This window comes from Mytilus trossulus, chromosome 1 (assembly GCF_036588685.1).
Source record: "Mytilus trossulus isolate FHL-02 chromosome 1, PNRI_Mtr1.1.1.hap1, whole genome shotgun sequence".
Taxonomy (NCBI): domain Eukaryota; kingdom Metazoa; phylum Mollusca; class Bivalvia; order Mytilida; family Mytilidae; genus Mytilus; species Mytilus trossulus.
Genome location: NC_086373.1, coordinates 59,182,326 through 59,207,732, shown reverse-complemented (window position 1 = coordinate 59,207,732; position 25,407 = coordinate 59,182,326). Strand labels below are relative to the sequence as shown.

Here is a 25,407-nt window from a genome sequence, read left to right as displayed (position 1 = left end):
TCATTGGGAAAATTGTGAGATGTAAATATTTGAAGAAAATCTATCTTCCGCTAAATTGTATCATTACTATTAAATTAAAATTTAATTTAGAATGGAGGATCTTAAAGGGAGCATTAACCTTTGCTATTTGTTTATTGAATTATAGCATGGGAAGCATTTTCTGAAACTATAATGTAGAAATAATTTTTCATGTTTAAAAAAAAGTCATAAGAAACATATCAATTATATTCTTGTACACACAATAAAAGGTACCCATGTCATGGAAGGAAGTGGAAAGATGTTGGTCACAGCCGTTGGAATTAACTCACAAACTGGTATTATTTTTGCCCTTTTGGGAGCCTCACAAGGTGAAGAAAAGGAAAAAAAAGAAGAAAAGAAAAATGGCAAGAAAAAAGGAGATGGTCCAAATGAAGGTATATAGTCCTAAATAACAAAAGTCCAATAAAAAAGAAATTTAGTAATCAAGAATTGGTAATGGAAATTAAGTTAGGCATGATTTAAGTTCCTAATCAGAGAGTCAAGTTTTAAAAGAACAATTCACTGTTCAGTTAGTGCATCTTGCTTTAAGCAGAAATTTTGGTTATTGGGTGAACCATTATCTGGAACATTAATTTGCATGACTTGCATAAGTGCACATTTAAAAATTTGTGTTTTTTTTTCTGTCAGAATTTTCTTACTCTTATGTAATTCTGCCAGAAAATTTATCCTTGCATTGATTTATATAAGATATTGTGTTGTTATTGAATGTTGTTAATGACTTGTTCAATGTTTGTAATAATAAAATATGGTGAAATTCTTTGATAAGGTTTTTCACAGATTTTTTTTGTCATTGATGTTTTAAATGATAAAACAGACTATTACACATATTAAACCTAAACTATTATTCATTGGAGATAACTTCAAATGTCTTGTGTAAGAATTATGTCCCTTGATTAGGATGAAACTAAATATACCAAATTACTGACTGTTTTTATAAACATAATTTAGACTTCAAATTTGATAATTGACAATTCAACTTTGATAAAAATGAGTTTTTCATTAATTTCAAACGTCCCAGATTCATTGTCATTGGTATTTTATTTAGGTATTGTCTGTATGGTCTGACATTTGATAAATACTTCATTTTTCCATATTTTTTCTAACACTCCAATATTTTGATTATAAAATGAGATATAATTAAACTTTAAAAGTAATTAAGAAGGTATATAAATGAGAAATCCATGGTCAGTTGTTTTATTGCTTGTCACTATGAGTTTTAAGACAGCTGATCCTTGTTTATGTTTATGTTGTTTGTGTGCTTTTGTGTATCTGTTGTATTTTGCATGTTTTATAAAATAATCATAGATACTGTTAACATAATGAAAGATTACCATTTTTTTTTTAAAGTTTTGAGAAACACTAAACGCATTGTGACATACTTTGATGAAAAGGGTCCTTAAGATCATGTTTTGGTATTTACTATAAATCAGTACCAATTTCACACTTAAGCATATTGGCAATACTTAGAAAATCTTACTCAAAACAAGCTTTCAATTTTGGATATTTTTACCATGCTAGTTAATATTTAAGATAAGTTATTCCAATTTTATTTCTTTTGACATCGTGATATTACTACATGAATATAACCAGTTTGAAACAGTTCAAATTGACTGTTTACATTTTCTACATACTACCAATATCTTTCAGTTAAAAAAATTAATAGAAGGGTCGATTTATTTGCCCTGAGTTCAATGTTTGTTATATTGCCATTTTTGTAAACTTGATATATTGTAAAAGGATACCAAATTACGGTAATTGTAATACATAAAAGTTCAAATCAATTTTTTTCAAGAATAACGAGAAAGTGATAATATAAAAAATCATCCATTTATCAGATAAGGGATTAGGTAGATAACACCATAAATAAAAAATGACAAAAATTCAATTAATACAATAATGTTATAAGTCCAGATCAATAATCGTATGGATATGGGACAATGGCCTTCACATGATTGATATAGTAAAGTAAAGGTCATTCCATATATAATATAACATAGTGAGTACGGTCAATAATGTTAGTCCCAAGCTGGTGCCCCGTGAAAGATCATATGTAAACTAACTGATGAGATATTATGGTCATATGTATTGGCATATAAACTTAATGTAATATTTCATAAGCTATAGAAATTCTGATTTCACTACAGTTTGAAGTTATGCTGCTCAAATTTTGAGTGATATAACAGGTTCATAGTGGGAAAATGAAACAATACTTGAAAATAAGGGACTAGATAGAAAAGTAGAAAGACGTCTTAGTCTGTCCTTACATATATATTAAATAAAATTAGTACATCTACTTCATACTGTCCAATAATCAAAAAAAGGATTAAGACTTGGATAGTGAGTTGTCACATTGGCACTCATACCACATCTTATTTATAAGAATGGTAAATATCAACAAAATAGATAGATATTTGAATAAAACACAATAAGGAAAAAGGCTATTAAAAGGTGGGGTTTTTTTTTGCCTAAACTTTGAAGCCATGAATGTTGCTAGTTGCTGCTAGTTAAATGTGTCTTGTTTCTGAAAACATTTTAAAGATATAAAAAATATAAAGTTATCTTTACAAATATGAATACATTCACACATGTTATATTTGTTTAGTAAATGAATAGAAAAGTAAAATGTTGTGTGGTTGTTGTTTAAATGTTGTTTACAAATAGTCATTGTGCTCATTTTGAGATATCCATGCTAGCAGTCATTGTGATCCAGTTATACTGGATTTTTTTTTTTTTGGGGGGGGGGGGGGAAGCTTCAACAATAGATAAATTTATACCATGTTTAACTGAAAAGAGTTTGAGACTTCTACACATGAACGGACATTTGTAACCTTTAAACTTTTTGAACAGACTGACAGTTTAAGAAGCTAATCCAAAAGTCCATTTTCCAATTTCAAGCTTTGTTCTCAATATGTTGCAAAGTTTAAGAATATTTAAGAACAAAATACAACACATATTTCCTAAATTTAAAATCTCTTAGAAAAAGGGAGGTAACAAATGTTTCCAGTTTTAGAATATTTAAAAAAATAATAAACAATAACACAAGTTCTAAATTTAGAATTCTTTTTTGAAAAGAGGGAACCCTCAATTTTAGAATCAATCTTCTAGAAAAAGGGAAATATCGTATTTTAATGTACACAGTGACTGTTAGAGTATAGCTGTCAATTTTTTTTATGGTCACAGCTGCTTAAATGATTTATGAACATTGGCATTCATTCTACCAACTGGTTAATACTTTTTTGGTTGTCTATTATCTTTAAGTATTGTAAATATTTTTCTTTTATTTTACAAATTTCAATTATAGAGCTGAAAGAAAAACATGATTTTTTATTTATATATGGTTTTGAATTTTTTTCCCCATTAAATTTTTTGTATAGTTTGCATGTTTGTTTTCTTCTCCCGTTCACCTCCACATTATAAAAACACAATTATTTTCAAGTCGGTAGAATTTTTGTCTGTCTTCAAAATAGACTTATGTTCATATAAAAAAAAATATTTTATTAGCACTGAGTTTATTTTACAAAATTATTTTTTATATGCTTTACCTATATGTATATCCAAAATAAAATAAATGTCCTTGGCTACCTTAAAGTTAAAATTGATGAATGAGCACAACTGACTTGCTTGTTTTTTTTATTTGAGATGTGACAATAGTGGCATATCGAGGTAAAGTACAATAATGCCTTCTCAGTTTTATATTATTTTGTTGTCAGAAAAAATGGCAAACAATTTTCACGATTAACTATATAACATTTCTGGTTTGAAAATGAAAAGAAGATGCGACTTTTATGCATTTGATGTTTAAAAATGAGACAAATAGAATTATAATTGTCATCACCATAATTTTGGTTCGAATGAAGGATCTTTCAAAATTTTTCTTCTCATTTCAATCTTCGAAAAATGTTAACTTGTGTACAATAAACATGTTAAAATCGTTATTTAATCAATCATGTATTTCAAAAAAGATAACTTTTTACAAACTATCTTCTCTGCTAGTTTTTACACTGTCTCTGAATAATTTTTTGAAGTCTGTGCCTCTCAACCTTAGAAAATTGCTTGCTGTTTTTTGGTTGTTAGATAGCAATGTGTTCTGTTGTGAGACCATACAATATGCACCTGTGCACTTATTCAATCCTTTAGAGTGTATTGATATGATAATAGTCTGTTATATGAATGAAATTATATGCACTTTTAAAAATGTACTTCACTTTTTGTATCTTTTGATTTTTTTTTATATATATCTTTCCAATTAGTATTTCATTGAAAAGAATATACTATTTGATTGGCTCATAATTTGATGAGAAAAACAACACCCTAAACATGTTAATGTTTAAGAGGTGAAACAAAAACGTGAGGTACATTTTGAAGTGGCGATCCTTTATATTGGGACATTTGTTGACTTTTATAACTATGCTTCCTTCCCGACTCTGGCTTACAGGTTCACAGACTAACACTGCCGGACAAACAGTTCCATGTAAGTCAGTTACCTCCCTTCTATACATTTTAGATAGTTTCACAAATAAAGATCAACATAGAGAAAACAGCAACATTTACCAAAACAAATTGTTTAACAAGTGCGATTATTAACATTCAAAAAAATTTTAAGAAGAAAAGTAAAATAATTTATCCTTTGGATTTTATGTTTGGTATGTTCATAAAGTTCTAAGGATATAAGATATGTTGATCTTCTGTTGCGTTGATATGTTTACCAACAAAAGTGAAGGTGACATAGTGCCATTAATGTCCACCAACCTTGACCCTGCCTCCCCTATTGCTTTGTTTGGTGAAAGATTTAACATGTTTAAATAAAACATTCAGTGGGATATATTTAGAACCAATTGTGATGACAGTTTTCCGTATTTGTTTACATGGATAAAAAAGGGGGAACTCACTTCTTTGTTTACTTTCATATTTGCCTTCATTTTGTCTGGGGAAAAAAATACTGGTATCCATCTCTAACATTCTGACATTAACATCTAGAGTTTACATAAATACTTTTCATATTCATTTTCTTTTTCTTTTTTTTCTTTATAATATCTTTCCACATATTTTTACTGCATTTACTATCACGAAATTGTATCGAGCATGCTTCCAAGCACTGCACAACATTGAAGTAACAACACGGCCAACCATGCAAGGGCTGTATAGCCAGTCGTTAAAAACTTTCATCATCATCAACACTAAAATGTAGGTTATGCCATCTTTTTGCATCCATTGTCTGTCGTCATACCTGTAAAAACTTCACATCTAAAAATATTTGGCTAGAAATTACTCATATCTGTATTTAGGAATGATTTGATATTTTTGATCATAATCCTCATATCAATTATTTGTACTCCTTAAAAAAAAAAATACAGAAATGTTAGTCAAGATGGTACATATAAATAAAGTCTTGAACATTCGTGAACTATTTGCCACTGGACGTTAAGCAAATATTAATTAACCAATCATTCGGCCACTTATACCAGGTGAATGATTTCGCTCATTAGATTCTTTAGTTATATAACTAATTTATTCATGTCCATATTCTGTAATGTAAAAAATCATCATAATGTGATATTTGTTTAATATTTGTCTTGTGTTGAGTTAATCCATTACTAATTATCTATAGTGGGAGGAGGAAAGTCACATGTCAGTCCCTACTTAAGTCCATGAAGCCCCCCAAGCAATCATGTTCACCTTGACTTTGTGCTTTGAATGTTACTATGAATGTTACACTACACCTTTTGTACATGTTATGTGGCTTATTCTATAACGCTTTTCTATCATACACATTTTATACATGTTATTTGGCTTGTTACTTATTACTCTTTTCTCATATACATTTTATATGTGTTATGTGGCTTGTTATTTATTGCATTTCTATCAATATCATACACTTTTCATAACTGTTTTTTTGTTCTATACTCTTCTTTATTATTGCATTTCTATCATACACATTGTGTATATGTTTGGCTTTGTGTTTCTGTTAATCTTTTATTCGTATTTGTTTATGTCAAGATATTGAGCTGTTCATATTATATTATTATTTGATTGATTTATTTTGTCATATATAGATATTATTTTTCATGATATACATTTTTATCTATAAAGGATAAAAGATGATAATCAATTTGATAGCTTTATCTAAAAAAAAAAGGAAATTACACTTGATACTTCAAAATCTCAAAATGTTCTGAACAAGTCAAATATATATAAATATTCAGCATTTGTGAATTGTGTGCAAAAGTTTGATTTATATGGAAATTGGTAAAAAAAAAAAAAAAAACCTTCAGGTTAATTATTTTTTTAGGATTCACATTAAAAATGATTTTGTGAAATTGTTCCTGTAAAGCTTATTAATTATTAATATTTGTAGAAATTTTAATTTTAATATTTGGAATTTGATGCCAGTTGTCTGTTTATTTTAGATGAATTTATCTTTCAGTATTTTAATGCATCTTTCCTTTCTATGCTTGTGCTATTGGTGGCTGGCTATTACTGCTGCTGCATGGTCTTTAGATAAATCACACGTCATGAGAAATTTTCTATTCATGATATGGCTTATTTTAGAATTAAAAAAGAGATATTTTAAAGTCATTTGAAATCAATTTCTGATTATTATAATGTTTAGGAAATTATTGAACCAATGCATGCATATATAGTAACATCTTTTATATATATATATATATATAATAAACTAGGTCTTCTGTGAACATTGTTACGAGAGAAAAAAATCAAAAAAATCAACCAGTGATTATTGATAAAAAAACTTTGTCTTTGAATTATCTTTTGGGTATTGTTGCGAAAGTTTACCAAATGAGACCTGCAAATAATTATGTCCAAGAGCATACCTAACAACAGTGAGATGATAGAGTGGTGTTTATTTGTGTTTTTTTTTTTATATATATTTCCAATGATATGTTGAGGAAGTATTTTCTAGAGTAGCATGCTTTTTAAGTATCTCACTCTGAGCTGTATTTTAATACCCGTTCTTTGAGTAAGTTTACATCCATGTTTTGATTTCTTATAAAAGTGATCAATGTCATATTACTCAGTCCAAATTAGCATCTTGGAAAGATCAGCAGATCATTGAAATAAGTAGATCAATCTGACCTAAATTTTACACTTCATTGACTTAATGATGTAGTAATCTTATATTAACGGACCTATATTGCTATGACTTGGTATAAAGATTCATCTTGATGAGTAGAATAATCACTTACAAAAGAGAGACGATATTTAACAAATTATTACAGTAAAACAAAACAAATATATATCTATCCAAGTTCAATATAAAATTAACTATTTACAAGTTATTTTCAGACTGTCAGTATATATCCTTATATTATTTACTTCAGCATGCAATTTTGTATGAATATACAATTTCCATATATGATATGTTCTACATTTTCTTTCTAATTTATCTTTAATTTACAATAGATCTTCTAGCTGTGTACTATTCATTTTAAATATTTATAAATTTACCAAATTATTTATTAATTTTTTTATTTTATGTTTTTATTTTATTAGTGCTTACTAGTGATGCTGATGTTAAAGTGGGTATGTGTATTTATATATTTTTTGGGCATGTGTTTGGCATGCGTTTTGACTGCTTTGTCATTTCATTGAAATGACCATTGTGTCAGGTGTACAGAAAGTTGTTTTTGATACAAACTTTATTGGCTTCAGGAGTTTCTGAAAAATGTTTTTAAGTTTGGCATCAGTTTTCTTAACCCTAGAATAAAGTCATGGTTATTAATTACTGCATGCAGAAAGAAGGAAGTATTCAAACTTTTATGGATTCAGGAGTTTTTGGAAAATATTTCAGCTTGGCGTCAGTTTTCCTAACCTTAGTCATAGAATAAAGGAAGGTTATGAATAACTGCATGCTGATAGAAGGTTTCTGTAAGAATGTTTAATGCTTGGCATCAGTTTTCTTAACCTAAGAATAAAGTAAAGGTTATGAATAACTGCACGCTGATATCAGGAAGTATAGAACAGGAAGCAACTTAAATCTTATGATTGATGATCAATTCTGCTGCATGTTGCTCATTGGATTTTAAACATTTTTTAAATGTCAGGTATTAAAACTAGAATTGCCCAGATAGAAAGAATTGATGTAAATCTGGTAAAGTCACCTGAAGCAAGAAGCTTACTCAGCAATATTGATTTCAATACTAGGGAATTTTTGAAATATTTCTATATCAAATTTCCATTACACTTGCTCATTTCTATTTTAAAAGACTATTGTTTTAGTTAGGGCATAAAAGAAGTGGTTTTGCATGGACGAACAGTTGAGATTTTGCATGTTGATTTTTAAACAGGACATTTGTTTCCTTTGTTTGTGATGCCTTTATTATTATGTTGGTCTTGTTATTTGTTCTTGAAATCTTCTGCATGGATTCCAAAAGTGAACATCATTTAAAAGTGATGATTCCAAAAGTGAACATCATTTAAAAGTGAATTCTGGATGATTCCTTACAGACAGTTGATGTCACGAACATTTAATCATCACAAAGTGACAAAATACCATGAGAAATAAAGTACCTCAGGTTAATCTTTAGACATGGTAGATGATTTGATGGTGTTGTATGCAGACTTTTATATATTTTCAGTATATTTTGGTTCAAATAAGGTTCTTAATTGAATATCCATTGTGGAATATTTCTTTGATGGCTTATTATTGGGTATGGTCACTGCAGGATGCTGATAAGTTTGTTTCTAAATGCCTGATGAGAATTGTATGTCCTGTGCCATGTTCTTTTATATTTGTATCTGGTGGTTTAAGTTTCCAACATTGTTAATATTTTTTTGAGGAGTTGAATTGGTTATCTATGGTTAACAAGTTTAGAAACTGGCCAGTTTTATTAAAGGCCAACACTGAAAAATTGTTTCCTGTAGGTAACTAGGTTTTATAGGTACTAACATAAGTTTTTGCATGGCGATCTAGAATTGCTGTAGATGCCTGAATTGATTGTTGAATGCAATTGTTTCATATATATGTGTGCGATTGTTTCATATCTATAGGTGTGCAATTGTTTCATATATATGTGTGTGTTTCATATATTATGTTACAAACTCCAAACATTTCAAAATTATGCATAAAAAAGTCTATTTTTGACATATTTTAGTTAAATGCACTTCTTTGTGTCTTATGATCTCTGAAAATTGGTTTACACAAAAGTATAGAAAAATATTGTTTAGATACAAAAGAAAACAAATCACTGACCAAATATAGAGTATTGTTTCATTTGGACTGAAAAATTAACTATTGAAAAAAGGAATACCGGTTAAGAACAACTCAGAAAATATATTTTTCCTAATTCAGCTCCAGTTAAAATAAGACATATTGTTGTCTTCATGCTCAGTTTATATTTTGATAGATCTTGGATCAATAAATCCAGAAGTGCCAACAGGAAACTCCCATAATTCCAACAATACCAATGCTGTCAACAACAAAGTGGGTAATGGTGAGCCAAAGAAACCTGCACCGCAGGCATCAGCAAGGAAAGAGAAGTCAGTTCTACAGGCTAAACTCACCAGGCTGGCCATCCAGATAGGATATGGAGGTAAAGCGTTCAATACAAACATACATTTGTATATATCTAAGAGAGCCGTGGTGTAGTGGTTAGTGCATCGGACTACTAACACAAAGGTTCCTGGTTCGATTCCTGTTTGGGATGAAAATTTCAGGAACTCAATTTTCGGCTCTCCCTTGACACCATTAGTGAGTATGGTCTTAAGGAAACGATGATAGTCCGTCAGAAGGGGACGATAAATGGCTGACCCGTGTTAAGAGAGAGCCATATCTCTTGCACGTTAAAGACACCATTGTAGATTTCGAAAAAGAGTAGGCTAATGCCGCTACAAGGCAGCACTCGCACCCGCAAAGTGGAAAGGGATTAATATAAGTTGCTAAACTTGTTTTCCAATCCACTCTAAATAAATATGTTTAAACTTAAACTAATATACTGTGAAAGTACTTTAATTCGTGGGTATCAATTTTCGTGGTTTAAGCAATATTTACATGTTCGTGGGTTTTTAAATTCGTGGATTTTAGTTTTCTAAAAAAAAATAGAAAAATTAAAGCCATTAGAAACGAAGGTTACAAATAGTCTGAATTAAAGGAAATTGCAAAGTAAACATTGATCCTGTGAATCGTAGTGACAACACTAATTAACCCAAGACAAAGTGATCAACAGATAAAGGACCATCAAAGGTGTTAGTTAGGCCATAAACATGTCACCTAAAGCAATCAGTATCATAAACAAATGCTTCTAGCGTATCTATAGTTATCAAATAATTCTTATCAAAATCAAGCCCAGTGTTAAATTATTATTTCGCATATGTACTAGAACTATGAGGATATAAAATGAACACTTTATCATACTTGCATATCAATACCGGAAAACTGACTTTCATCGAAAAAAAATTTTGTTTTTATGAAAATTAATGGATCAAAAGTTGTACAGTTTATGTTATCAAAGATTAAATGGGTATAATCCTGCATACAATTGTAGTTCTGTGGCTGCTCTTAAATTATTCTCAGTTTTGAGGTTATTCAATATATTCTCTAGATCATATACGTAGTCAAACCTTCATGGGATCTTTCCATGTCTTGATTTGGACAATGGTTGTTTTATTTCGTTGGACACTTAAATTCGTGGATTAAGTCATCCACGAAAACCACGAAAATTGGTACCCCACAAATAAAGTACTTTCACAGTATCTAGTTTATGATTAATGTTATGTCAGAGAACACATGTTTAACAGTGTTAAAAATAACCTTGCTTAATATTAAGAAAAAGAAGATGTTGTACGATGAAGCAATCAACTATATAGGCCACTGTTCAGCCTTCAACAATAGCAAATCCCATACTTCATAGCAATCTATAAATGGCCCTGAAATGACATACGTAAAACAATTCAAACAAGAAAAATAACTGCAAAACATATGTACAAAACTATTGAGGAAAAACCAGAATGATGTACAATAACAAATGACAACCACTGAATTACAGGCTCCTGAGTTTGAACAGACACATACATATAAATATGGTGGGGTTAAACATGTTAGTGGGCACTTAACTTGAGACTGGTACAACAGATTAAACTGAACAAAACAAAAAAACTAAAGATAGATATGATCTACAGCAACAGAAGAAACGCACAAAATGATAGGCTGTGACAGGGTTAAACATGCTGAACATGTTTGGCAGCACCCAACCAAAGTGGTGTAACAGTACAACATAAGAACAAAGTATAAAATCAGTTGAACAGATCTTGGCTTACAGATCAATGCTTGCTTGTCGGAATGAAATTAAGTTTTATAGGTGATACAATTGTACTTGTCTCCCTTTATTCCATACTGTCATTGCTATAATTATCTCCCTTTAATTCAGACTGACTTATTATCTTTCTTGTTTCAGGAACTGCCATTGCTGTAGCTACTGTTTTAATTCTCATTATCAAGTTCTGTGTGAAGGAGTTCGCCATCAACAAGAATGAATGGACAAGTGACAAGACTGCCAACTACATTGAACATTTTGTCAAACATTTCATCATTGGTGTCACTGTGTTAGTTGTAGCAGTACCAGAGGGTCTTCCATTAGCTGTCACTTTATCTCTAGCTTATTCCGTTAGAGTAAGTTTATCTAGAATTTAGTTAGAAATATATTAAGACATAATCCAATTTAGACAAAAGGTGTAAACTAAACATTTCAGTTATTTTTGTCAATTTATCATTTTTAAACTAAACATTACTACTACATGACACAACCTGCTATTTTAGATACTGTACAGTTAACTGAGTAAATATTGTTTTGTAGAGTTTTTGTGGAAAACATTGGTATGAAAGGTTAAAAATGAAAATGTTTAACAAAATACAAATTTTCTAATAGCTTGTGACTGAACGCTAAATGATGAATTGACCTATCTCCCTGTTGAAATCTTATTAAGAAGCATATAATAATTTCACTTTAGTATAAATATTGTAAAGGATATATTCATTGGACGTAATATGTTATTGCCCTGATATCCATTCAATATTTGCCAATAAATCTAACCTTTTAGTAGTACTGAATACAAAGTTGTATATCATACCCGTAGCCAGGGGTTTCGGAACACCAACCCCCCCCCCCCCCCCCCCCCCCTTGAAAACAAATAAGCACTGTTAAAGTCAACGTTCTGTTTGAATTGTGGCTGTTAAGGTCAAGTTTGTGAGTCCAAATAACACCCCCTTGGAAATCCCTGGCTTCTGGCCTGTATATAATCAAGTTTTCCACTTTTGTAATCACTAATAGGCCTCTTGTTTTTATTTTGATAGAAAATGATGGATGATAATAATTTGGTGCGACATTTAGATGCTTGTGAAACAATGGGAAATGCTACAGCCATTTGTTCTGATAAAACTGGAACACTAACAACCAACAGAATGACAGTTGTTCAGAGTTATATTGGGGGTAAGGTATACACTATGATCTAATGTAAAATCAGAAACAAATCGAAGCATTTTGTGATTGCAACTTTTTAATGACCATCCAAAATTAAAAATTTATCATTGTGATTTCAGGAAAAATTGCATACATTTTACATCAGAAATTAGAATGAGAGTGTGTATGATTTCAATTTTCAGGCAGTCAATCTCACGTATATTAAAACCTCTCAATATTTTCTGAATAACAGTAAACCACTGGATTAATAATTGGTCTTATCTCCATAAAATCATACATTTCTCAATATATATGTATATTTATTTCTCATAGCACAACCAGGCTGTAAAACTAACAAGGTCTTATGTGTTGTTCTACATTTTTTTTAAAATAATGTTAAAATAAGGCTGAAGTAGCAATACTTGTTACAAGCCACAAAGTCTTAAAATATAAATTCCAACATCAAATTTTTTTTTTATGGTGCTTCACTGAATTATATGAAACTCATAATGGAATATGAGTTAGAAAACATTGCAGTTTGGAAATAAATATAGTTAATTGACTATAAATGTGTAAATTGATTTGTAATCAGTCTTCTTTTTTTTCAGGAGTTCACTACAAACAAGTTCCTAACTTTGAAACTTTAGCTGTCAATTTTAGAGAGTTGATAGTGTGGGGCATAGCTATCAACAGTGGTTATACCTCCAGAATACAGGTAAAGAGTCCCCTATAGTTGTCTTTTATACTCCCAACTGATCCAGTACTAGACCATTGAGATTGTATACCCTGTTATCCACATAGTGAATGATAAAAAAAAAACAGTGATGTTGAGAACAATTTATACAAGGATTTAAGGATTTCTTTTTCTTTTGAAAAAAAGCCATGTTAAAGACAAAAGTTTTTGACTGTTTATGATATTATTATTAGTCGTGAATATTCAAGTCCATTTTGACTACTGTACCACAATAACACATTGGGAAATACAATTTTAATTCCTCATTTTAACAGGGCTGGGGACATTTGGCTAAGCCTTAGCAATCTTGAATAAATTACAGCCAGTGCTTGCTGGGAGAACCTGTCTTATTTCCACAATACTTCCTAAACTTCTTATTACAATGAAAGAAAAGTTTACAGTTCTAGAGTAATATTCCTTAACAAATGGAAACATGCTGAATTTTTCGTTTCCATTCTCTAACTACTTTGCCTCAACCAAATGTCATGAATCTTATACACAATGCTTATTACCGAAAAACATAGATCAAGTTTGAATTTTTGGTGGTGTCTGCCATCACTTTTACCATTATAGAGTTATGCCTCTTTACAAAAACAAAAAGTGCTGAACTTTTCATTTTTGTTCTTTGACTTTAGTTTGCATCAACCAAAGATTATGAATCTTATACAATGAAATGATTTTTTTTAAAGATGCAATTTGATTATATAAACATACATGTATTGTTTTTAAGCTATTGACAATTAATTAATTTTTCTTGTTTTGAATTGTTTATTGTTTCTGATTTTAGGTATCAGATGATGGGGGTCTTCCTGCACAGCTGGGAAATAAAACAGAGTGTGCCCTGTTAGGATTTGTTCTGGATTTGAAACAGAGTTATGAATCTGTAAGACAAGAAGTTACTGAAGAACGTTTAACCAAAGTATACACCTTTAACTCTGTACGGAAGTCTATGAGTACAGTCATACCTACCAACAAGGGCTACAGGCTTTTTACAAAGGGAGCTTCAGAAATTGTTTTAAAAAAGTAAGTAAAATTGATATGTGCTTTAGTTTTAAATCACATTATTTGAAGACAGACTAAAGAATAAGAGCATGCAATACAGTTACAGGGGAGGTAATGATGTTGCTTATGTCAGATTTAAAAAATAAACTGGATATCACTAAGTTGTTCCAAACATTTTGTTTAACAAACCTCGATGCATATCATAAAATTGTACTGAACACTGTGTTGGATAGAATTTTATTGCTATTAGAAAGGTTTTCTAAAGCTTTTTGAACAGTGCCATTCCTGATATTTATAGGGCTTTGTTCAACAATGTGTTAAAAGAACAACTTGGTGATATCCTGCACACTTATTGAACAAAACCCTATATATATATCACAAAGGTTTTCTGTAGTATAACAGTATGATTTGTATGGCTTTTAAAAAGCTGGACAGAACATTATTGATATTCAAGTATGCTGCATACTTTTCTATTGAACCTATCCCCTATTATAATATGAAGTAAGCATATTTTCAGATATAAAGAGGTTTCTATAATTGTTTTCAATAAATGCATAATTTCTTTTTTCTTTATTTCAGATGTACCCATATCTTAGATTGTAAGGGCCAGGTTTTACCATTCTCCCCTGAGGATCAGGATAAAATAGTGAAAACTGTAATAGAACCCATGGCTAGTGATGGACTTCGTACAATCTGTTTGGCTTACAAAGATTTTGTTAAAGGTATATATTCAGATAGTGCAACTTATAATTTATTAATTAGAATAACAATGTTCACAGAGCTTTTGCTTACACAGAAAACCAAATTATAAAGGGCCCAAAAATGACATTTAAAACAATTCAAACAGGAAAACCAACCGTTTAAACTATATAAAAAATGAGAAACACTAAGGCTTGTTTTAAGCTCACTTAACTAAGGTAAGATGTATCTAACTTCAACATCTTTTTTTCATCAATCATTGAACATCCTCAACTTCATCTTCCAATGAAAGACAATTGGGACTAGTTTTGAACAAATATTCAGAGAACATTTTAATGCGTTCTAGTGGTGAAAACCATTTCTCTACTTCATATTGAAATTGTCTCTTACTGGAATGAAAGATCTATTTAAGAAATATTAGAACATTTTCTTTTCTGCAATTTCATTCATTTTTAGGTTTTTCAAAAAAAAAAAGCTAGTTTGAATCTTGAGGTACAATGGTAATTTTGAATTCTGTCTCTAACAACTTAGATTGTACATTAATCTATAATAAGCTATATATCTGTATAACAGGTGAAAGTGACGGTGTCAATGATGTTACATTCTCAGAGGAACCTGACTGGGAGGAGGAAGGTGATATAGTAAAGGGTCTGACATGTTTACTGGTTGTTGGTATTGAAGATCCAGTAAGACCTGAGGTGTGTATTCTAATGGACCAATAAAGATGTGTTGATTTGAAAGTAGGGGTTCAAGTTAAATTTATTTGTCAAAATCCTTGTTAAAGACTTTGATATTTTTATGTTTTGACCCTTTCAACTTGAAAATCAAGGAGAATAATTGGCCAATGTTTATAGATTTATATGTTGTATTAAATTATACTATAATATAAGTCCATTAATTTCTATGAAATTGTTCCATACCAAAAACAGAAAGTGGGGATTGATTTTGAGGGTTTATGGTCCTACCATTTGAGAAAAGGGGGCAAAAACTAATACTCTGTATAAATTGCTTATTTCTTGGACTAATTTCAATTCAATGTCTGAATTCTAAGTGTTCTTTAGATTTTGAATTTAGTTGATATCAAGTTGTCCCCTAGGCAACAATCTTATTGGTAAATATATAAATTTTATATCTGATTTGTTATAGGTACCCAATGCTATCAAGAAATGTCAGAGAGCAGGTATCTGTGTAAGAATGGTAACTGGTGACAATGTAAATACAGCCAGATCTATTGCCACTAAATGTGGAATTCTGGATCCTAATGAAGATTTCCTCGTCATTGATGGCAAAGAATTTAATAAACGTATCTTAGATGAAGATGGCGAGGTATGATTAGACACCATTATTATACGACCGCAAATTTTGAAAAAAATTTCGTCGTATATTGCTATCACGTTGGCGTCGTCCTCGTCCGAATACTTTTAGTTTTCGCACTCTAACTTTAGTAAAAGTGAATATAAATCTATAAAATTTTATCACAAGGTTTATGACCACAAAAGGAAGGTTGGTATTGATTTTGGGAGTTTTGGTCCCAACATTTTAGGAATTAGGGGCCAAAAAGGGCCCAAATAAGCATTTTCTTGGTTTTCGCACTATAACTTTAGCTTGAGTTAATAGAAATCTATGAAATTTTGACACAAGGTTTATGACCACAAAAGAAAGGTTGGGATTGATTTTGGGAGTTTTGGTTTCAATAGTGTAGGAATTAGGGGCCAAAAAAGGGCCCAAATAAGCATTATTCTTGGTTTTCGCACAATAACTTTAGTTTAAGTAAATAGAAAATAATGAAATTTAAACACAATGTTTATGACCACAAAAGGAAGGTTGGTATTGATTTTGGGAGTTTAGGTCCCAACAGTTTAGGAATTAGGGGCCAAAAAGGGACCCAAATAAGCATTTTTCTTGGTTTTCGCACCATAACTTCAGAATAGGTAAATAGAAATCTATGAAATTTAAACACAAGGTTTATGACCATAAAAGGAAGGTTGGTAATGATTTTGGGAGTTTTGGTCCCAACAGTTTAGGAATAAGGGGCCCAAAGGGTCCAAAATTAAACTTTGTTTGATTTCATCAAAATTGAATAATTGGGGTTCTTTGATATGCCGAATCTAACTGTGTATGTAGATTTTTAACTTTTGGTCCCGTTTTCAAATTGGTCTACATTAAGGTCCAAAGGGTCCAAAATTAAACTTCGTTTGATTTTGACAAAAAATTAATCGGTTGGGTTCTTTGATATGCTGAATCTAAAAATGTACTTAGATTCTTGATTATCGGCCCAGTTTTCAAGTTGGTCCAAATCGGGGTCCAAAATTAAACTTTGTTTGATTTCATCAAAAATTGAATAAATGGGGTTCTTTGATATGCCAAATCTAACTGTGTAGATTCCTCATTTTTGGTCTTGTTTTCAAATTGGTCTACATTAAAGTCCAAAGGGTCCAAAATGAAACTTAGTTTGATTTTAACAAAAATTGAAATCTTAGGGTTCTTTGATATGCTGAATCCAAACATGTACTTAGATTTTTAATTCTGGGCCCAGTTTTCAAGTTGGTCCAAATCAGGATCTAAAATTATTATATTAAGTATTGTGCAATAGCAAGTCTTTTCAATTGCACAGTATTGCGCAATGGCAAGAAATATCTTATTGCAAAATATTGTGAAATAGCAATTTTGTTTTTAATTAGAGTTATCTTTCTTTGTCCAGAATAGTAAGCAAGAAATATCTAATTGTAAAGAATTTTTTTTATTTGGAGTTATCTTTCTTTGTCCAGAATCAACTTAAATCTTTGTTATATATACAATATACAATGTATATTCACTTTTTACTACCAACTGATAAATTAAAATAATCTTTACCATTCAGTGATAACAAGCAGTTTTTTTACATCTTAATATTTTATGATGTATTTAAATGAGTAGTAATTGTTGCAAACTCCATTAGAAATTTTCATTGAGATTAGTTTTGGAATAAGGGAAAGGGGGATGTGATTAAAAAAATTGGGTTCAATTTTCTCATTTGAAATTTCATAAATAAAAAGAAAATTTCTTCAAACATTTTTTTTGAGAGGAATAATATTCAACAGCATAGTGAATTGCTCTAAGAGAAAACAAAAATTTTAATTTCATTAGAACACATTCATTCTGTGTCAGAAACCTATGCTGTGTCAACTATTTAATCACAATCCAAATTTAGAGCTGAATCCAGCTTGAATGTTGTGTCCATACTCGCCCCAACCGTTCAGGGTTCAACCTCTGCGGTCGTATAAAGCTACGCCCTGCGGAGCATCTGGTTTCACTATTAAAAGAAATTCAGATTTAAAACTATCTATTAATATTTTGAATAATGCACAAATATTTTGTGTTAATCTCATGTTGAAAATATGACTAAATAAATTCAGATAGTAAAAAATAGTGTACATTCAAAAGTCAATACTTTGCTCTTGTCCAGAATATGCATGTCATATTTGCAACTGCATGGGAAATAACCATCAGCAAAATGTGTTTCTTATTTATAGGGTGAAGTCTTTACAAGCTATGTCGGATGAATACTGAAACATATTGTTGTTTTGAAATACTTTATTATCTTTTCTACAATTTGTTTGGCTAATGATGACACTGGTTTCAAATACAGAAACTAGCTTTATATTTACAATATAAAAATTAAACTGAAATCTTGCATTTTTATTCCTGAATTTTTCTGTTTCTAGACAGTATATTTAAACCTTGATACAGTCTTAGTATTATTGTTTTTAGGTTTCACAGGAATTATTTGACAAAGTTTGGCCTAAATTACGTGTACTGGCCCGATCATCACCACAGGATAAATATGTACTGGTAAAAGGTATTATAGACAGTAAGTTGAGCACTGCGAGAGAAGTGGTAGCAGTCACAGGTGATGGAACTAATGACGGACCTGCTCTCAAAAAGGCTGATGTTGGATTTGCTATGGTATGTTCACATGTAAAGGGGAAGTTTAGATGCTTCATGTTTATATAAATGATAAGATGTGGAATGAGTGCCAATGAGACAACTCTTCATTCAAGTTACAATTTGTAAAATGTAAACAATAATAGATCAAAGTACGTCCTTCAATACTCATACCAAACAGCAAGGAATAAAGGGCCCCAATGACTAGTGTAAAGCAATTAAAACAGGAAAACCAATTGTCTAGTCTGCATGAAAAATGAGAAACATATGTGAGACATATGCATGGAGATAAAAATATTATTATTGTGCCAAACAGCTAATCTATAGCCACACATGTGTTGTCATCACCTGCCTTACACAATGTTTAATTGCAACTCCTTGAAAAGAGCTATTTTACAAGACACAAAGTTGTGCATCTGTTATTTTAATTCTGTATCCAACTAATTATTAGAGTTTCTCATATCAAATTGTCATCTTATTTCTATATACCCCTTTTCTGCTTGTATTATATGGAGCTGTCACGTTACACATCTTCTTTCAAAGACTCATACATTTACCTTATAAGACATATATTTTTGTAGATTTATGTTTGGTCTTTATTTTATAGGGTATATCAGGAACAGATGTAGCCAAAGAAGCCTCGGACATTATTTTAACAGATGACAACTTTACCAGTATTGTTAAAGCTGTGATGTGGGGTAGAAATGTGTATGATAGTATTGCTAAGTTTTTACAGTTCCAGTTGACTGTCAATGTTGTTGCTGTATTGGTAGCTTTCCTTGGAGCCTGTATAATTGATGTGAGTTGTAATACGTTAACAGTTTAATGATTAAACAATTGGACAAAAGTGATTATTCAGGTGGGAAGTTTGGTGGGGTTCAACTTATATATGATAAGACAGCAATCTCTTTATTTATCAGTAGATTTTAAATGTCTTTCACTTGAAAATATTAATTTTTACCATCACTCTTTTTCTCTCCCTCATTTCTACATGTGTTTCAAGAAAAATATCTTATAACCTAATTTGTGTGTACTATTGATATTTGCATTTGAGTCAAAAATAAGGATTTGTTCCTCTCCGGATATTTGTTTTCTTGGAAACAACAAAAACTAAATTAACTGTTAAGTAATGGACATTGGCATACAAAAAAAAGTATTATAACATGCAAGGACTGTCCACTTCAACTAACATGAAAGGTGCATAAGGTCATTGGATATACATTTAAATAGAGTGTATATAGTGACATGTATATGACAACAATCAGTATTGATGTAACATTTTAAAATTATGTAATAATTATTTTATGTTATTACAGGACAGTCCTCTACGAGCTATTCAGATGTTGTGGGTGAACTTGATTATGGACACCCTGGCTTCATTAGCTCTTGCTACAGAGCTTCCCAGTGAGGAGTTGTTAGAACGTAAACCTTACGGAAGAACAAAAGCTCTCATTTCTAGAACCATGACAAAAAATATTATTGGTCATGCCATCTATCAGCTAACTGTTATATTTTGTTTACTTTTCTTGGGTAAGTCTTTTATAGTGCAGTTAGTCATGCTTCTTAGAAAGCATTATTTCTAAGTCTATTAGCTTTACAAAAAGCTTGACTGATCAAATGACAAATATTGAGGTACAAAATACCAGCTTGTCCTTAGCTTTAGTATTGTGTTTATTCTAAACATTTCATGTAATTTGTTAGGAATTTAAGTGCCAGCTCTTGTCAGGATGAAATCTAATGCACATACTCAAACAAAGAAAAATATTATGATAAGGCTCATTCAGAATTGAAATGCAAGAATATGGTTTCTTTTCAGTTTAATGTAGTTGTGTTGTGACCAATTGTAATAATTGTCAGTTCCACAGATGCCATCGGAGCTGGATATGAAATTTTCATTAAGGTTTAAAAATGGTTGCCTTGGATTCAGGATACATGTGTTAAGAGTAGATTGTCCAGTTTTCCTGGATTGTGATTTAGCATAATGAAATCTTATCAAACATTTTTTTTTTGTCTGGTACAATGTAGGGATATTAACTGTTGTGGTCATGAATTTTGAATTATCATATACAACAATAAATCAATAAATAAAAAGAATAACATGCTTACTTTGTCTAAATGTATTAAAAAAAAACATAGACATATTATCATATATATTAAGTTTTGAATCTTTTACACAAGAGTTGTGTTATTTATAGAAATATGAAATAGATGTTGTGTTATTTATAGACGTGAAATAGATACATTTGTATTGTAAAATAAGTTTACTATAATGTTGTATTTATCTATTTTTCCACAGGTCCTCAGTTTTTTGACATTGATAGTGGAATAGGAGGAGATATTCATTCTCCACCAACTCAGCACTTTACTATTATATTTAATACATTTGTTATGATGACTCTTTGTAATGAGGTCAATGCTAGAAAAATCCATGGGCAGCGTAATATTCTGGAAGGATTACAGAGGAATCCAGTATTTATAGTTATCTGGATTGGAACCTTTATAGCTCAGGTAAAATTATAATTATACAGTACAAATGTAGCTGAGTGCTTCAGAAAGGTTATTTGGAAGAGAATGCTCAGGTGGTCTCTCCAAAATTTTCTAATAGCACCATAGAAATTAATTTAGCACTGGTTTTCCAAAAAATATAGCACCATGGCCTTGGCGGAAATTTGCCAGCTGTAGCCTGCGTGTAGAGTGGACCCTAGTGAACAAATTGACCCCAACAGTTGTTAGATCGGAGTGAATCTGATCTTGATTCATCAGTCTACAGAAGGTCATTTGGAACCAAAATACCGAATTTCACGATTTTTGCCGATTTTTGACTTCGAATGGACCCAAAACCGGAAGTAGTTGTTTCCTATGCGTATTTCATTAATAATAATGATCAGTAGTTATATGGCCGTGGGTTTGCACTATCTTTGCCAGTTTTATGCCTCTGAACTTCTTGTGTAAGATACAGATGTGAAGCCCACCCCTCCAGAAAACCGACTTTTAGCCAATTTCAATTTTCCAAGTCCGTATTTGTGCTCAAAATGCTACTTATACATGAGAAACATGAATATGGATAGCCTCAGGTTGACGGGACATACATAAATTTTAAAATAAGTATCATAAAGTGGACTTTTAAAAGTATGGAACGCCATTGGAGCCAAATAACGGTTATTAGGGTCCGCCCGTCAAAAGACGGTCACCGCATGGTAAGGGTTAACAAACTTCAAAAAAAAAAAAATTTTTTTAAGCGTTTTTGAACTAATCATTGTATCTGGAGGCCACCCTGACCCGTTCTGAACCATAATAAGAAGAAAAAACATCCAAATTTGAGCTAAAACTGGAAAAAAATTGGTTTCTTTTTCCAAGGTCCTTAACCCTTACCATGCGGAATTGTTTTTAGAAAATGTCTAATTTTCGTTTATTTGCAAAAATATGCAAATTATATGCAAATGAGCTTAGCCCTGTTGCTGTAGCATATTGAATTCTTTAAATCTAATATAGGTGATCACGGGGTGGGGTGAGGAGGCGGAATTTTCTTGGCTGAAATTTGCCCCAAAGAGGGTCATCAGGTGCAAAAAGCAACAATTTTGCCGATTTTTCACCCCTTCTCTTGACCCAGAAGACCCAGGGTTGCTGGTTCAGGTATCCAGCTGTAGCCTGCGTGTAGAGTGGACCCTAGTGAACAAATTGACCCCAACAGTTGTTAGATCGGAGTGAATCTGATCTTGATTCATCAGTCTACAGAAGATCATTTGGACCCAAAATACCGAATTTCACGATTTTTGCCGATTTTTGACTTCGAATGGACCCAAAACCGGAAGTAGTTGTTTCCTATGCGTATTTCATTAATAATAATGATCAGTAGTTATATGGCCGTGGGTTTGCACTATCTTTGCCAGTTTTATGCCTCTGAACTTCTTGTGTAAGATACAGATGTGAAGCCCACCCCTCCAGAAAACCGACTTTTAGCCAATTTCAATTTTCCAAGTCCGTATTTGTGCTCAAAATGCTACTTATACATGAGAAACATGAATATGGATAGCCTCAGGTTGACGGGACATACATAAATTTTAAAATAAGTATCATAAAGTGGACTTCTAAAAGTATGGAACGCCATTGGAGCCAAATAACGGTTATTAGGGTCCGCCCGTCAAAAGACGGTCACCGCATGGTAAGGGTTAACAAACTTCAAAAAAAAAAAAATTTTTTTAAGCGTTTTTGAACTAATCATTGTATCTGGAGGCCACCCTGACCCGTTCTGAACCATAATAAGAAGAAAAAACATCCAAATTTGAGCTAAAACTGGAAAAAAATTGGTTTCTTTTTCCAAGGTCCTTAACCCTTACCATGCGGAATTGTTTTTAGAAAATGTCTAATTTTCGTTTATTTGCAAAAATATGCAAATTATATGCAAATGAGCTTTGCCCTGTTGCTGTAGCATATTGAATTCTTTAAATCTAATATAGGTGATCACGGAGTGGGGTGGTCGGGGTGAGGAGGCGGAATTTTCTTGGCGGAAATTTGCCCCAAAGAGAGTCATCAGGTGCAAAAAGCGTCAATTTTGCCGATTTTTCACCCCTTCTCTTGACCCAGAAGACCCAGGGTTGCTGGTTCAGGTATCCAGCTGTAGCCTGCGTGTAGAGTGGACCCTAGTGAACAAATTGACCCCAACAGTTGTTAGATCGGAGTGAATCTGATCTTGATTCATCAGTCTACAGAAGGTCATTTGGACCCAAAATACCGAATTTCACGATTTTTGCCGATTTTTGACTTCGAATGGACCCAAAACCGGAAGTAGTTGTTTCCTATGCGTATTTCATTAATAATAATGATCAGTAGTTATATGGCCGTGGGTTTGCACTATCTTTGCCAGTTTTATGCCTCTGAACTTCTTGTGTAAGATACAGATGTGAAGCCCACCCCTCCAGAAAACCGACTTCTAGCCAATTTCAATTTTCCAAGTCCGTATTTGTGCTCAAAATGCTACTTATACATGAGAAACATGAATATGGATAGCCTCAGGTTGACGGGACATACATAAATTTTAAAATAAGAATCATAAAGTGGACTTCTAAAAGTATGGAACGCCATTGGAGCCAAATAACGGTTATTAGGGTCCGCCCGTCAAAAGACGGTCACCGCATGGTAAGGGTTAACAAATTTCAAAAAAAAAAAAATTTTTTTAAGCGTTTTTGAACTAATCATTGTATCTGGAGGCCACCCTGACCCGTTCTGAACCATAATAAGAAGAAAAAACATCCAAATTTGAGCTAAAACTGGAAAAAAAATGGTTTCTTTTTCCAAGGTCCTTAACCCTTACCATGCGGAATTGTTTTTAGAAAATGTCTAATTTTCGTTTATTTGCAAAAATATGCAAATTATATGCAAATGAGCTTAGCCCTGTTGCTGTAGCATATTGAATTCTTTAAATCTAATATAGGTGATCACAGGGTGGGGTGGTCGGGGTGAGGAGGCGGAATTTTCTTGGCGGAAATTTGCCCCAAAGAGGGTCATCAGGTGCAAAAAGCGTCAATTTTGCCGATTTTTCACCCCTTCTCTTGACCCAGAAGACCCAGGGTTGCTGGTTCAGGTATCCAGCTGTAGCCTGCGTGTAGAGTGGACCCTAGTGAACAAATTGACCCTAACAGTTGTTAGATCGGAGTGAATCTGATCTTGTTTCATCAGTCTACAGAAGGTCATTTGGACCCAAAATACCGAATTTCACGATTTTTGCCGATTTTTGACTTCGAATGGACCCAAAACCGGAAGTAGTTGTTTCCTATGCGTATTTCATTAATAATAATGATCAGTAGTTATATGGCCGTGGGTTTGCACTATCTTTGCCAGTTTTATGCCTCTGAACTTCTTGTGTAAGATACAGATGTGAAGCCCACCCCTCCAGAAAACCGACTTTTAGCCAATTTCAATTTTCCAAGTCCGTATTTGTGCTCAAAATGCTACTTATACATGAGAAACATGAATATGGATAGCCTCAGGTTGACGGGACATACATAAATTTTAAAATAAGTATCATAAAGTGGACTTCTAAAAGTATGGAACGCCATTGGAGCCAAATAACGGTTATTAGGGTCCGCCCGTCAAAAGACGGTCACCGCATGGTAAGGGTTAACAAACTTCAAAAAAAAAAATTTTTTTTAAGCGTTTTTGAACTAATCATTGTATCTGGAGGCCACCCTGACCCGTTCTGAACCATAATAATAAGAAAAAACATCCAAATTTGAGCTAAAACTGGAAAAAAATTGGTTTCTTTTTCCAAGGTCCTTAACCCTTACCATGCGGAATTGTTTTTAGAAAATGTCTAATTTTCGTTTATTTGCAAAAATATGCAAATTATATGCAAATGAGCTTAGCCCTGTTGCTGTAGCATATTGAATTCTTTAAATCTAATATAGCTGATCACGGGGTGGGGTGGTCGGGGTGAGGAGGCGGAATTTTCTTGGCTGAAATTTGCCCCAAAGAGGGTCATCAGGTGCAAAAAGCAACAATTTTGCCGATTTTTCACCCCTTCTCTTGACCCAGAAGACCCAGGGTTGCTGGTTCAGGTATCCAGCTGTAGCCTGCGTGTAGAGTGGACCCTAGTGAACAAAT

At 32.0% G+C, this 25,407-nt stretch overlaps 1 protein-coding gene across 15 annotated transcripts in view; it reads left to right on the top strand.

Moving 5' to 3' along the window:
• Positions 1-25,407, top strand: part of LOC134680677 (plasma membrane calcium-transporting ATPase 2-like) — a 119,907-nt gene that overhangs the window by 69,891 nt on the left and 24,609 nt on the right. For 14 of the 15 annotated variants that reach the window (XM_063539936.1, XM_063539837.1, XM_063539818.1 and 11 more), the window contains 15 exons: positions 249-413; positions 4,475-4,510; positions 7,549-7,578; positions 9,402-9,587; positions 11,448-11,662; positions 12,344-12,479; positions 13,058-13,164; positions 13,970-14,205; positions 14,764-14,906; positions 15,457-15,581; positions 16,030-16,209; positions 18,634-18,828; positions 19,415-19,606; positions 20,124-20,337; positions 21,104-21,315. In XM_063539936.1, coding sequence (XP_063396006.1) covers positions 249-413; positions 4,475-4,510; positions 7,549-7,578; positions 9,402-9,587; positions 11,448-11,662; positions 12,344-12,479; positions 13,058-13,164; positions 13,970-14,205; positions 14,764-14,906; positions 15,457-15,581; positions 16,030-16,209; positions 18,634-18,828; positions 19,415-19,606; positions 20,124-20,337; positions 21,104-21,315 — 2,372 coding nt within the window. The remainder of the gene's footprint in view (positions 1-248; positions 414-4,474; positions 4,511-7,548; positions 7,579-9,401; positions 9,588-11,447; positions 11,663-12,343; positions 12,480-13,057; positions 13,165-13,969; positions 14,206-14,763; positions 14,907-15,456; positions 15,582-16,029; positions 16,210-18,633; positions 18,829-19,414; positions 19,607-20,123; positions 20,338-21,103; positions 21,316-25,407) is intronic. The other variant, XM_063539928.1, reaches the window with a different exon arrangement.